Source organism: Penicillium paradoxum (genome assembly GCF_028828445.1).
Source record: "Penicillium paradoxum strain IBT 22861 chromosome Unknown utg000006l_segment0_segment0, whole genome shotgun sequence".
NCBI lineage: Eukaryota > Fungi > Ascomycota > Eurotiomycetes > Eurotiales > Aspergillaceae > Penicillium > Penicillium paradoxum.
In genome coordinates this window covers 984,895-999,268 of record NW_026643184.1, presented here as the reverse complement: position 1 = coordinate 999,268, position 14,374 = coordinate 984,895, and the positions used below count along the sequence as shown (strand labels likewise).

At 48.8% G+C, this 14,374-nt stretch overlaps 5 protein-coding genes across 5 annotated transcripts; 2 read left to right on the top strand and 3 right to left on the bottom strand.

The window, feature by feature from the left end:
• Nucleotides 1-722: 722 nt before the first annotated feature.
• On the bottom strand, nucleotides 723-3,082 carry N7457_006845 (hydrogen/calcium exchanger domain-containing protein; the record flags this gene model as incomplete). The annotated part of the gene is made up of 11 exons (XM_057177888.1): nucleotides 723-735; nucleotides 796-884; nucleotides 943-996; nucleotides 1,054-1,287; nucleotides 1,348-1,658; nucleotides 1,734-1,769; nucleotides 1,837-2,084; nucleotides 2,141-2,182; nucleotides 2,235-2,406; nucleotides 2,477-3,016; nucleotides 3,079-3,082. 11 exons carry the CDS (start codon nucleotides 3,080-3,082, stop codon nucleotides 723-725), a joined length of 1,743 nt encoding a protein of 580 aa, XP_057029632.1.
• A 2,554-nt stretch (nucleotides 3,083-5,636) lies between these two features.
• On the top strand, nucleotides 5,637-7,291 carry N7457_006844 (uncharacterized protein; the record flags this gene model as incomplete). The annotated part of the gene is made up of 4 exons (XM_057177887.1): nucleotides 5,637-6,198; nucleotides 6,263-6,489; nucleotides 6,549-6,805; nucleotides 6,862-7,291. Coding segments are annotated over 4 exons (1,476 nt in total), but the record flags the coding sequence as incomplete, so codon positions are not given.
• A 1,087-nt stretch (nucleotides 7,292-8,378) lies between these two features.
• On the top strand, nucleotides 8,379-9,420 carry N7457_006843 (uncharacterized protein; the record flags this gene model as incomplete). Its single annotated transcript, XM_057177886.1, has 5 exons — nucleotides 8,379-8,414; nucleotides 8,465-8,782; nucleotides 8,837-8,998; nucleotides 9,055-9,247; nucleotides 9,302-9,420. The coding sequence occupies 5 exons, from the start codon at nucleotides 8,379-8,381 to the stop codon at nucleotides 9,418-9,420; spliced, it is 828 nt and encodes a 275-aa protein (XP_057029630.1).
• Nucleotides 9,421-9,930: 510 nt separating this feature from the next.
• Nucleotides 9,931-11,511, bottom strand: N7457_006842 (M28 family metallopeptidase; the record flags this gene model as incomplete). The annotated part of the gene is made up of 2 exons (XM_057177885.1): nucleotides 9,931-11,322; nucleotides 11,377-11,511. The coding sequence occupies 2 exons, from the start codon at nucleotides 11,509-11,511 to the stop codon at nucleotides 9,931-9,933; spliced, it is 1,527 nt and encodes a 508-aa protein (XP_057029629.1).
• Nucleotides 11,512-13,061: 1,550 nt separating this feature from the next.
• On the bottom strand, nucleotides 13,062-13,490 carry N7457_006841 (uncharacterized protein; the record flags this gene model as incomplete). Its single annotated transcript, XM_057177884.1, has 1 exon — nucleotides 13,062-13,490. One exon carries the CDS (start codon nucleotides 13,488-13,490, stop codon nucleotides 13,062-13,064), a length of 429 nt encoding a protein of 142 aa, XP_057029628.1.
• Nucleotides 13,491-14,374: the final 884 nt, after the last annotated feature.

Genomic DNA, 14,374 nt, shown 5'->3' with positions numbered 1-14,374 from the left:
GTAGACCGGGAAATCATAGGTTTTCTCTGCGATACGGTCCAGGAAGCCCCCACGAAAGAAACCCCCACGAAAGACCCGTGGCGAATATAGAGATTTCTGCTCAAAGGAATTTCAAAAGAACAGGCCAGGAACACCCCCCACATCGGCTCGGTTAGAACACCGGTGGGATACCGACTTTCCCGAGTCCGAATCTGGACATCGAGCCTACCGTGATTCTTTAGGCCCTTTTCGGGAATGCTCCGATGGGTAAAGTACCCGTGCTTTTGCTACAATTCACATAATTGGGAGGCTGGTTCATGTTTAGCCTTGGATGTTTGCTATTTGGCAAATCGGGCACTACATCCCGAGAGGACCCTAGCATCTCCACTCCCCGGAGGCAAGATACCGTGTTAGTCAGCCCTTTTCTTTAGCCTGTTCTGGGTTAAATTCTGTTAAATCCCGGCTATTATGATGATTTGGGATATGGATGGTTACGATGGTTGCTAGGAAAGTGAATTCTTGATAGGTCGAGGTAAAGATATATCGGGAATCAAAAGCACTGCCAGAGTGGGTATATTATGGGTGATAATAATAACTTCCGGAAATAAACAAATAGAGCACACAAGTATAATACAAAGAAGTGAAGTAATGGATACCAGAAAAGGGTCCCGGGATTGGGGTAGTGAATTAGAATATCGGTGTCATCGGGGACCCAGCCCGGTGACTATAACGAATGTGAGAGTTCAAACGAAGAACCTGGGAAAGCAGTCAGTAGTCAGTTACCGTCGCTTGACAACCATTTGCAAGTGTACTAACCAAGATGCGATAGCGATAATCAGATACATCATCATCAACAAGACGCCTTCGAGCCAGTGAGACTTGCCGTCACCGATGAGGTAGTTCACCTGGAGAAAAGCAGTCAGTACAAGGATGTCACTTTCTTGCCGGGTATCGATCACGTACCAAAAGAACAGAAACGAAGAGTACGATCACTTGGAAACCGTCGAAGTTGAGAGTCTGTCGCAGTTAGTTTTACCCTCCAGGAAATTCTCGCATATCAGGATTCATCCATACCATATCTTCAACACCAATGATCCATCCAAGAACGATGATCAGCGGCAGCACAAGCAGTGCAATCTGCATGCTCGATCCAACAGCGACTCCAATCGACAGATCCATCTTATCCTTGCAGGCGACTGTCACCGCGGTAGCATGCTCAGCCGCATTGCCAACGATAGGCAGCAGGATCAATCCGACAAAGGTCTCGCCAATATTACCAGTAGCAGTTAAAGCATCAATAGATTCGACCTAGATGGTATTTTTATTAGCTTCTTGCCATAGTCAGATCCCAGAGAAAGGGTTGCGTACCATGAACTCCGCACACGCTGCCACAAAAGCAGTCGAAATGATGAGCGTGAGGACGGCACACGTGACGGACAACTGCGGTTGCTCGGTTTCGTCTTCGGGCTCCTCCATTTGCATATGGTCCGGACTCGAACCGACTAATGGTACAGCAGTCATTTTGCCGATCTGAGCGATACCCCGGCTGGCGTCGCCTTCGGCGACCTTCGCGCGGCGTCGTTCGACCTTCGGACTGGGCCGGTTGTACATGTCGGAGTGTGATTTCAATTGGAAGAAGAGATAACAGCCGTACACGATCAGGAGCAGGACACTAGTACCTGAGGTGCAGTGTAAGCAGCTGAAGCAAGAGAGTGATAGATAAATAGACCGGAAAGCCTGGGCAGGTAACATACCTCGGGAGAGAGCGGCGGTTCCATCTGTTTTTTCAACTGTATAACCAATATTCACATTAGTCTTAAGTGTTGACTGCGATTGAAAGAGAGAGTTAGAACTGACGATTAGACCACTTGTGGTAGGCAGTGGGAATGATCAAGCTGCTGACAGCCAATGCCAGCATACTCGCAGCTGTTTGGGCCACTGTTACGTTGAAATGCTGCTCCATGCGGTCGATACCGCCCAAAAAGAAACACATGCCCAAGACCAAAAGTAAGTTGGACAAGATACTGCCAATAAGCGAGGTCTGCACAATAAGGGTCTTCTTCTGGACCAAGGCGATAATTGCAACAATCAGTTCGACGGCGTTACTAGAAGAATTAGAAATGGCGATGTAGAACGAGACCGTGGGTGATATAAAACATACCCGAACGAGGCATTCAGCAAACCACCGATTGTTTCGCCCGTGCTAGAAAAGGTGTTGGTATAGATCAGATAGATTCAGATTTATGAATACATACCGAAGGGCAATTTCTTCAGTCGCGAAACTGAGCATGGCCGCAAGAGGACTATTGTATACAAGGTTAACCATAACATTCTCCACAGTGGCTGATGGTGAGAATGCATACATAATAGCAATAAAGTTGACCACAAAAACTGCAATTGGATTAGCTTTAACGGCATAAAGCGCAACTATTGACAATAATAGTATTAGCATATGTCTTTCATGGCATAAACGGCGGACGAAAAGAGGAGGACATACTTCCGACAGGCGCAGCCACCAAAAGAACATTGATCCACGAGTTCAAAATAGTAGCCCTCAACTGTGAGGCAAGGGTGAAGGTCTGGGGTTCCGAAAGCGACTTCTTGTCATCCCAATCATCATCACTGTGGCGATGGGCGAAATTTCCCAAGATACCACCCTTCCGCTGACGTGTTTGCGACGAACCAATTGTCTCACTATCATCCCCGCACGTTGTCGACACATTGATCGGATCCTGGCTAGCCATGGATGGCTCAGGTGGGGACCTGGGAGTTCCATGATCGCTGCCCGCAGAGTCTAGTGGGAACGTGCCTGAGTGTTCTGGGCCTCCAAGGCCACTGGTCATCTCTTGTCGTCGGCGCTGGTCCTCTGAGAGACAAAGTTCGCCCAGGCTTCGAGATGAGACCAATCCACTCTCGAGTTGAATAGAATCCGATCGGTGGTGTCTTTTTGGGCGGATTTTCTTAAATGGGTTGTGGGAGGAGGCTTGTCCTTCCTCGTCATACCAAGCTAATTCACGAGCTTGGCTGCGATATTTATCTGGCCATGTTCTCAGTATGTGGATGGCTGATTGAGAGGTGGGCTCTAGATGCCGGACTTACGCATGGTGATAAACTGGGGACAACGTCTGTTGAAAGTGGACTTGTGAGTATGGTTTTGCCAGCGACATTTAAAGAACACAAAGATTCCAAAAATACAACAAAGACACAGTAGTTGGGAGCAAAGAAGGCAGCAATGAGGTTCCAATTGGGTCCAACTGGATTTTGATCCAAGCCACACGGTGTGGCTTAAACCTGCGACGACGATGCTAATCCGAAGGGGCTGGGGGACGAACACGTACTCACGAGTGATGGCTCCAAACGGTAAGCAACGCAGCTGGTTCCAAGGCTGAAGCGTAAATCGTAGTATTTGACAGTCTAAGCGTTGAAATGGGGACCCAAGTAACAGCCACAGTCTAGTGATGGATGGACCCGCGGTGTTCAAGGGGATCCGGGTGTGTAATGGCACACGCACAACAGGAGAATGGTAAGAGTAGCGCGCCCAGGCAAGGGGTATGTGGGAAGTAAACAAAAGCCAAACGAGTGACGATCCCCACACAAGGATGGTGAGAGATATTGAGGAAGGAGAGACTGAGAAATGAAGGGACCGAATATGCTTGGTAGTAATTTCTTGAATTTCTTTCGCAGACTCAGGACTTCGAGAAGAGGATTTCAGGACACAGCCACACACACTGAGCTGGTCCGGGGCGATCGTGATGGTGCGTATTGTGGATCAGCTTGGCGTTAGAGGAACACAAGCTCGGATCAGGAGACTGGTCTGTAATAGGGACCCCATAGATGAAAGTCAGGGATCCGTTCAGGATGAGGATTTGTTTCAACCCTAGTCTGCCGGTTTCTGTTTCGCAATTGGGGGTCCGATATCATGATATTGATCTGCTGGAGACACGAAACACTCAGACGCCACTGAACCTTGGAACCCCGGTGAAAGCTTCCACTGACGAAGCTTTCTTGTCCCATGCTTGGGCTACTTGGCATAGACTTGTCTCGGTGCACCCAACTTGCGATCTTCAAGCATCACGATCACATCGCATCACGCCGATCATAGTTGTCCTTGGGCATTGCTGCAGATATTGACATACACCGATGTATGTACTCCGTAGCAGTATATAACATAATTGTGGCATAACGGGCCACTCATAATGGGTTGTGTTTATTAAGAAATTTTGGCCAACAGTACTCCGTACGGAGTATAGGGGTTGACCCGCTCTTGGCACTGTTTTGGTCAATCAAAACTTGAGAAACGGGGTTTCATTTCACACTTGGCGCCACAAACCCCTTTTATTTGATGGCCTTTTGCGAGCAGGAGGTTATTGCTCAAAAGACGCATCGTGAAACGATCACGTGTTGGTGTATTGGTGTGTTGGTACTGCGCTCACAATGCCACCTATCAGGGACCTTCGAAGGTGTCTGGAGAGCTCATGCCTCTGAAAAGCAAGCCTGATAATCGTCATGGCTGGCCTGTTTGCGATGGGGCCGTAGTGAGCCTGGTTTCCAGTCGGTATCCGTGGGCATCAGTACTCCGTAAGCTTAAGCCCTTTGACCTGCAAACGTGGATAGCTCGCCTGATCTCAGAGAAATCCGCCTTTCGTATCCATAAATGCCCATTTGCACCGTTGACGTAGTACCTACAACATAGATCATCATCTTCCGAGTCTGCGGTTGGTGTGGTGATGTGCTTGCGCCAACGCCTGTCGGTCGGGCTGTGATTGTAGCCTGGCCAAATCGAGCCAAATCGATATCAAGAGTTTTGAATGAAATATATGTTCTCCCTGCGCAAGGCCAATAGAGAAGATGGATTCACGAAACTAATACGGAGTAAGGATTTCTGTGTCCTGCCAACTTCGGTTAAAATCGTTGCTGCCTACTACATGGGGAACTTGATCCCTATCTGTGGAATATAAACAACTTGGATATAGTGCAGTTCTAGAATTGGAAATTCCTTGAGAAGTCGGGCTCTTGTATTTGCCTATGTTTTTGAAAATACAATGCAATCCTAACGCGTGGAAGAGGGTTCTGTAAATATAACCCCAGACAGTGCGGAACTTTTGGCGGACGGCCTGGCGCAATGAAGCCGATTCAGACCCCCAGAACACTTGCCAGGGACCATCTTCCACGCAACATGTGTAATGTAACCACCTAGAACCGCCCCTCATTGGGTTGACAAGAAGAGAGGTGCGCAGGTGTATAGCGGCCCGGGGTCGGAGACTAATATTTGGAATATTGATGCTTGAATGTGCCTTAAGATGCCTGAATGTTTGCCGGCAGAAAATAACTATGAATACCTGAATTACCATAACGAAGCCCTTGCATTCTTCAATTTGTTTCCCGTCGACACCATTGATGCCTTAGAAAATGGGCATTAAATGTGACGCTATTCGCACTCATACAAATGCTGGACCTCAACTCCCTTCTTCTGGGCGTCCCGTGAGGTCCCGTGATGTGCAGGCATCACCTTCTTAGATAGTCGGGAGCTTCGTCTCCTTCCTAATACAACTCTCTCCCTCCCTTTCTGAGCCCCACATAGTAAGTCTCAACACCTTTTCTTTCACGTCCTCGCTGAGCATCGTCTTTCAATTTCCCCCACTTCTGTCGATAACAGTAAGGCCCTCGGCTCAGGGTCCCAGAACCTCTTTTGTCATTCTAACGATTATTCCATCTCCCAAAACATGGAACCAGCCCAGACGCAGTTGGCTAGAGCTACCCCAGCTATAAGCCAGAACGGAGGAACATTGAACCCATCAATCCATTCCGACCGTCTGTCAGTCGCCTATATGTCTCTATGGAGTACATTCCAAACGGACGCTTGCCGAGTGTTCCAGCAAGCTGACATAGCCCATGAAGTTCCACTGAACGATGAGACGGAACTTTACACAGTCGGTAACGAGCTTGGTTTAACCGGGAGGTTTGTCCGTAATGTCTGCGACCCAGTTATCAAAGCCCTCGAATTGGTGCCAGGTATGGCGTCAATCCGATTTGCTGATTTCCAGGCACTCTCTACCCCACAAATGTCTGTCCCAGACGTATGTTTGGGGCTGGTTGCGACCAGCCTTAGACCTGGTAACGTTCATCTGGTTGGAGAAATGAAAACGCCCTGGACCATCTCAGACGAAGATCTTCATATTAACCGGCCCGAATCATCTTTTCGCCTCGAGCCACTGATAGGTATGCCTGCCCAGCATTCTCTCACTTTCACGTCAAGTTCGCTGACTCTTGGCCCTTTGCTTAGGACAACTTGTTGCTCAGATGCGCACATGTTCAACTCGGTTTGGATTTCTGTCCACCTACAACTACACCGTTTTTGTTAAACGAGAAGTTGACTCTTCTTTTCTTCTTTCGTCGCCTATTTGGTGTGGCGTTACACGGCCTTCCCTTCGCCAGTTACTTGCTGGTTTCTGTTTAATGGCCGTGTCGGAGCCAAAGTACGTTGAAAGCGAGACATTTGAGCCAAGAACCGTAATTATTGATTTAGGCAACTGTCTGGGATATAGAAAAGCTGCTAATATACTGAGAAGCTACGAGGCCCTTCTCCTTCCCGGGTCTCCGACCGTCTACTTGATATTTCAGCTTACCACTCCCCGTCGATGGCGAACCAAGAAGAGACTATCACATCGAATAGTGTGATTATTAACGCTGGCGGACCTACCCCAAGGGTCATTAACTGCCTTCAGCTGTTATCAGAACCAACAGTTCAAAATAAGGCGACCTGGCTAGCAACTATAGGTGGATCAACGGTGATACTCAAGTGCTGGGGACCTCAATATAATGAGCTGTGAGTCAGATTACTTCAATAACTTGCTATTGGAATTACTAACTTGCTACGTTTAGGTTTGAAGCGGAGGCGGAAGTTTACAACCGCATTTGGGCCCAGCAGCCGGCCGGACGTTGCAACTTCGCCAAGTGGATCTGTAGGGGGGAAATTGTTTGCTCAACTACATTCCCATCAGGCTATGTTCTTGTTCTAGAGCAGAGAGCCGGAATGCGGCTTGACCGACTCTGGCATAATCTATCCGAGGGTGAACGGGCTTACATTCAGTCCGACTGCCTTAATGGCATCTATGCTTTACGACAAGTGGGCTTCCGACTTGATGATCCTGGACAGCACAATATTCTCTATGACAGAGATAGTCGTGTGGTAACTCTTCTTGACTTCGAAAGTGCGCAACTATTGGAAAGTCACACCTACATCTCAACATATCATGAGATGCGCATCATATTTCGCTCTGATCTTCTGTTAGGACGTCCATCTGGAAATTAGGCGGAAAGTTACGGAGGTGCTGACGGACACGGAATTGCTCCTGGTTACAAACTCTTTCAAGGTTACGAGGTCGACGAGGGGCTCGGCAGATCCTTCACTTCGATCAGATTGCGTAGGGTAGAAGTCCACTGGACTTTTATGGGGGCCCAATGGGCCTCAAACAATACAAACATGCTAATTGTTGGCAGATACATGAGTAATATAGATTTCTCTAGTATTTCTAGGTATTCAGATTACCTTCTAAGCCCTAAATCAACCGAGTTCTCCCGCGATAATTTCACAGACTCGAACATGCGTGAAAAACAGGCATCAATCAGCAGCTTTATGAGCTCTAAGACTGTGTCTATGTATACAAATGGGGTTTATTGGGAGCTTCATGAGCCCTGGACAGATTCCAGCAAAGGTCTACCTTCCCTGCTGCAGTCGCTGCAACTCATGTCATCATGGAAAGCCCTGCCAATCATTCGGGCGTGTAAGGCCTCGATGTTGACTTTCTTGTTTCCAATCATTTGGTCCGGTTTTGACCCATCCCCAAGTTTGATGTCTCAAAATCCAGGGCCTCGAACTGGCGATTGAGGTTTCAAGAGATACAGAAGCTCCCCTTTTCTAGCACAATCATGAATGTCCGATGAACTTTGGCTAGGGGTGCTGAAGGACTCGCCGATCACTAATTGCGCTCTGTTTTATTGTGCTGTCTGTTTCCCCAAGAGGTAAGATGTTGTACTTGATGCTCGAAGCTTTCGTTTTATTACTGTACTCAATTTCTGTTGATTCCCAATTCTTTTATCTCTGCTGGATTCTTGCTTTGCCTCTACATCCCACCAACTCAACGATCATGATATTCTGTGATCCATCCCGAGTGTCATAGCAGGATTGTGATGTGATCGTGGATAACTTCAAAGTTGAAACGGTTCTCAACATTATTACGCGGAGGCTTGCGAGGAATCGCTTGGCACTATTAATTTCTCCAAGGCGCTAGGGTGACAATTACTAATTGTTAGAGATCTTCAAGATTACATATATGGCATTGTGGGATGAATTGCTTTCTCCTTTTCTTATATTCGAAGAAAAAGATTGCCGTTAAAACATGGAAACTCCTCTGGTAGCTGTGGTCACTGGCGCCGTAAGTCCACTCCCAATCTTACTGCAACCCCCTTCTCACCCTGCTTCTAGAACCGTGGCATCGGACTCGCCATTTGTGCTGCCTTAATACACCAATCCCCGGGCCCTTTGGTTCTATACACAGCGTCGCGGGCTGGGGCTCCTATCGACCTCACTGGCATAAAGATCCCCCCAACCGTGCATGTTCACCCTACGAAGCTGTCTCTAACCGACAAGAACAGCATATCCGCCCTGAGCGCGCGAGTCCAACACGAAAACAACGGCTGCGATGTCCTCATCAATAATGCCGGGCTCTACTATTTCAAGGAGAACATCACTGCCGCACAGCGTCGAGAAACCCTCAACGTGAACTATCGGGGCACTCTGGATGTATCTCAATCCACCGCAAATCCCTTCTTCCTAACAGCTAGCTGACCAGTTTAGATCTGCCAAGCCTTCTTGCCAGTCATGCGCAAGAGCGGCCGTATCGTCAACGTCTCTTCCCAATCTGGCCAGCTCAAATACTTCCATCCGCACTTGCAGAAGCAATTCCTGACCCCTGATCTTACACTCACTGAGCTGGATACTCTGGTCGAGGAATACAATGTATGTTAGCGTCATTATGTGACCTGTTCAGCTTACTCACAACTCCTTCACTCTAGCGCGCAGCAGACAAGCACACTGCGACCGCATCGGGATGGCCTTCGCTAGCTTACTTCACCAGCAAAGCCGCTTTGAACACTGCGACCCGTATTCTGGCCCGTGATAACCCACATTTGCTCATTAACTGTTGCTGCCCTGGGTGGGTGGGCACGTCACTGGGTGCGCAGGCTGGCCAGCCGCCCAAATCCGTTGGTAAGACCTGACCTATTTCTGTCATGTGGGGATATCATCTCACAGATTTGCTAGAGGAGGGGGCGAGAATTCCAGTGCGATTGGCGATTGGCGAAATCGAGCATATTAGTGGGCGGTACTGGGCGAATGATTCGGTAGCTAGTGCGGGTTATGGGAAGGTCCAGGATTGGTAATGGTCTAAAGTTTCAAGGAAAGAGTGCATTTAGAGACTTTTTTTGGACATAATTATTGGTATTCCTTTGCTATCATATGCGTATGATTAGCTGATATCTCTTCTGTGGAAGCCCAGCGGAGACTTTCGCGTGGATCATTGTTGTTCGGCAGATCTACACGCCGATGGAACATCCACTTGGGGAAGAAAGTCTCCGCTTCGTGTGGATTTTTATTATTCAAGCCGGGGAGAATGATATGTGTATGCATATAATGAATTCGTTATCTCTAAGGTCGAATACAGACAAATTATTGCTCGGCGTATTATCTCCACTGTAAGCTCTCATCTTCAATATATCTTGATCAAACTTTCTTCATATACTATGGCTACGCACTCAACTATTACAGCTTACATTTGATAGAATTTATGATATATTCGTAAATAACAATTGGAATTGACCAGAGAAAGATAAATTGCATTGAATTCGTTAATTACATTAACATTGGCAATCAGTGATAGATGAGTACACCGATTAGATCTCGACACGAGAGTGGAAGCAGCCAGTGCCCTTGGTGTGGGCATGTGCCTTGGGTTCCTGCCTCTTGACCTCCCGCTTGGTTGTCTCAGTCCGGCGGGGAATTGAATCAAGGCTGTTGGCGTATGTTGCAACGGCGAAGGCTGTAGCGCGGGTATTAATGAGGAATGCTTCGTGGCTGATATTGGTGATGTTGTCTCCAACACCGTGATAGTTCACATCATAGGCCACACCTGCTTGGCCTCCAAACCACACAGCTTCTTGTTCGGTCATGAGGCCTTCAGCACCAGTGAAAATTCCACCGGCGGGAATTCCACGAGAGATGAAGCCGTCGTAGTCAGACCGGCCATCGAAAGCGGTTGGGATGTGAGGCAGGTTCTTGGAGTCATAATACTTCTCAAACAGAGCCTCGATCTCGGCAGAACCCGCAGGTCCAGTCTGGCCGAAAGCATCTCCGTCACCGTCGTAGATCATGAGGGCGTAGTTGGGCGAGGCGGTCATGTCGAAGTTGAGATAGAGTCTGATCTTGGCGAGTTCTTCCTCGCTCAGGTTTGAGGTGTAATACTCGCTACCCAACAGGCCGAACTCCTCTGCGGTCCAGAAGCAGAATCTCACGGCATTCTTGACAGAGTATTTGGTCAAGGCTCGTGCAACAACAAGATTGCCGATGATTCCAGAGCCATCGTCGTTGATACCCGGGCCAGCTTCGACGGAGTCGGTGTGGCCTCCCAATGTGACAACGTTATTGTGATCACCGCCCTTTGTCTCGGCAATGACGTTGAAGGTAAGGCGGTACTCAACTTGACTGTCGATCTTGTAGGCCACGGTCACGGCGCCCTCCGCTGCCGCATTAAGTAGAGTCTCGCCATCTTCAGCAGAGATTCCTGCAATGGCAGCATAACCAGGGTCCATTCCGCCCAGGGTTCCAGCCATACTCCCTGGAATGTTGTTATAGACGATTACAGCAGCTGCATTGGCCGCACCGCCTAGCAGAGACTTCTCTGCGAAAGGGCAGTCTCCACGCTTGACGAGGGCGATCTTGCCAGCCACGTCACTCGGGTAGTCTTCTGCAGTACATCCGACGTTTGAGACAACCACTACCTCCCCGGTAATATCAACGCTAGGGCTGTACGTCATGGCGGTCACTTCAAACTCCTCGCCATTGTATGACAGAGTAGAATCAGCCTTGGTCCATGGGTGCACCTGCGGCTGCTTATACACATTGTAATAGCCAGTTTTCTTCAACTCGTGATAGAGGTAGTCAACAGTATCATTGTGTGCCTTGCCACCAAAGACACGATTGCGCTCAGGATACGAGAATGCCAAATCCTCAAGCTTTTGGACGCCCTTAAGAAGGTCTCCCAATTGAATCGAAGATGCGAATTTTTCCTACAAAGTCAGACTACCAAATGATGACCGCAGAGATATGCCATGAATACATACCGGTGAAAGCGAGCGACCGGGCTTACCAGGACCACCAGGGCCACCAGGACCACCAGGACCGCCGTGTCCGCCAGGCCCGCCGGGGGCAGACGCTAAGGCCAAGGACAGCTGGGATGCCAAAAGAAGCCACTTCATCGTTGCGTGATTCGGGAATTGATGGATAACCGTTCAGGACGGCAGAAACGCTGCTCTTATACTTATTCTTCAGAGTGCCGGTGTCCATCTGAAGCACGCGATGATAAAGTATAATGTCGCGTGATTGGCAGGGGTAGGCCAAGACGCTGGCTGCGCTTGGCAGAGGGGAAACCACATAATGGACACGGCTGGTATCTGAGGCCAAAACTGCAGGCGGAGCCCCGACGGCACTTTATATCATAAAGGCTAGGGTTGCAGTGCCAAGTATGGACTTTGAATGGTGGCTGGATTCTGGCGAAAGGCGTCAAAAGTGGGATGATGGTCGAGCGACGTGAAAGTGCGGGGGTTGCGCTTGGTGGAGATTACTATCGACAGATGTTGACGAGCCAAAACACACGTGTGGCGTGGATTGAGACGGGAATTGATGGTCCTCCGGGGCTTCCTGAATTCGATTCGCTAATTACGTTGAGTCTCGGCAATGTCTACATATCTGCCTATGTAGGGAGCGCGATTGCTATAGCTCTGGCTGGGGTTCGGAGTTCCCCGCTGCTTATCGCGTTTAGATGAGCTTGAAGAATATAGCTTCATGCATATTCATCGGGCCACTGCTCTTTTCAAGTTTCTAAGCTGCAATTCCAGGACAATTGAGGAATTGACCAATTGAAGAATCGAAGAATTGAAGAATCATCTCTCCAAAGTCGAGTTGACCGCTCTTCCAGGGGACAATGACAGGTCCTCCATGGCAACCCAAGTGCGGGGGAAAGTCCCCTTGCAGCGAGTGTAAAGCTCAATCTCACAGCGTAGATCTCTACCGGTTTAGGCATGTGAGTCTGTAGAAAACGGTGACCTTCTTCCTCGGAGCAGTCGGGGTTCCGGGACCTCGGAAGTAGTGTCAGCTTCAGGCCTGGTGGGGCCATAGTTGTTTATTGTGTGAAGTGAAAGCGAAACTGGTAGATGAATTGGAACTTTGATCCATCTGTCCACTGTATTTTGCATGGACTAACTGAAGAAGTATGTAGACGTGAATATAAACCGAGTTACGGAGTAGTTTGTGCAAAGATCTCTGACTGCCGATCCAGCGATCTAACGATCGAAATAAGCGCCGATGGATACAGGGGACCATGAGTTTCTTTTTTCATCTCCTCTCCTGATGCCCACAAACATGGCGTGCTTCGCGCCCAATTTGGAGGTTACATCATTCATCAAATATGCCACCGCCGGCATCAAGCCCGCGGCCGTCGTGCCTTATGACAGCAGGTCTCCAATCGAGCCGCAGCCTGCATCAGTCGATTTTCACGTTATCGAATGGTTTTCATAACTGTCATGATGACATTGTATCCGGTGGATGGACTCGTGGACCCGCTGCTTTCATTATCATCACCCTCCCCAGTGAGGGAAGGCACTGTGAGTTTATTCACTAAATCTCCCAGGCGATCTCGCAGTTGCAAAGCCGATCGGATCACCATATCAATGTACTGTCCAGCTTTCTGCTGGATGAAACAAGTTAGTCATTCGTTTTATAAGAGCCAGACTGGTATCGGCCGCACAATTCAATACTGGAGTTGAGGTGATGGTCCCATATGAGACCGGGGTAGTGGGACAGGGCCAAAGGCAACGGGATCTTCCAGCGTGTCCTGAATGAAGTCGATTTTAAGCTCTAAAACATTATCCATAAACTGTTTTAGGAATTGAGTCTCTGGCCCGATCTTGCGATGGCTATTTGATATCTGTGGCCTGTCGAGCCGCTGGGAAGGGAGCCGCGGGACTTCGGGACGGATCTCATGGCCTGTAGGAGCGACGTCGGGTGCATGTAGTCCAGAGAGAGGCTCAAGAAAAGAGAGATTAATGTCGATAATTGGACTGAAAGGGGTCTTACCTTGGCGATCAAAATGAGAGAAAAAGTTCGATTCCAGAGGTGTGCTTGACAGACTCATCGGTGTAAAACTCTCTGTCAAGGGTTTGTCCGGGCCGACACCCATGCATAGGTTCGGTAACGCGAATCCCGAAATGTGTATATTCTTATTTCTAGAATGGGATTGTACATTATTATTGCTGACTGGGAAATCTCTTCTAAGTAGACACCGGTATTAGCTACGGCCGCTCCAGTCAACATGTTTCAAGGTGTTGATGGACTCAACTGGTTCTCTGAGTGGACATTCACCAGGTGCGACCTTAGTTCCTGGGTCACCCGAGGGCAAGTTTTATATTTGATTGCCCGTCGTTCGCTCATTTGGTTATATGGGAACCGGGTTGGCGATTTTGACGCGTTGGCCGGCGACCACGATTCGAGGGGCTAAACACAAAGCTTGCGCCTGCCCTCACACAAAGACTGCACTTTTCTGCGACAATCCGGTGACATGGCAATTTGAGGTCGTGACACCGGTCACAGGCCTGCCGTGAGGGTTGTTCATACATCCCTGCCTGGGAGCTGGAGAAATTGGGGGGGCTTGCCGGGCATGAACAAGCGGATAAGTCAGCACGAACATAGGCCTCGGTAGCTTACCCTGGCAAACTGCTCAAGTAAATGGCTGTACTCTGTACTCCGTAACCGGCGGCACGGCGAGAGACGATAGCATTCCTTTCTAAGTTAAATTGGAGGACTTTCCACTTGGCGTGTTCCCGTCGGGGCTCCCGTCCACCCCGGTCACAATTGTCCAATCACAGGAGCCGATTTCAGTGAGATTATGAAGATTACGAATGATTTATGTATTTCTTTGTTTTCCAGACGTGAGCTCCGACTCAATTACGGATTACTACATCTTTATTCTGTGTGGAGTACACGGGTTCGGGCAAACCTGAAGGGTTGTGGGCTACTCTCGAGGCTCGGAATATATTTCTAGGCAAAGGAGTGAGGCGAACTCGG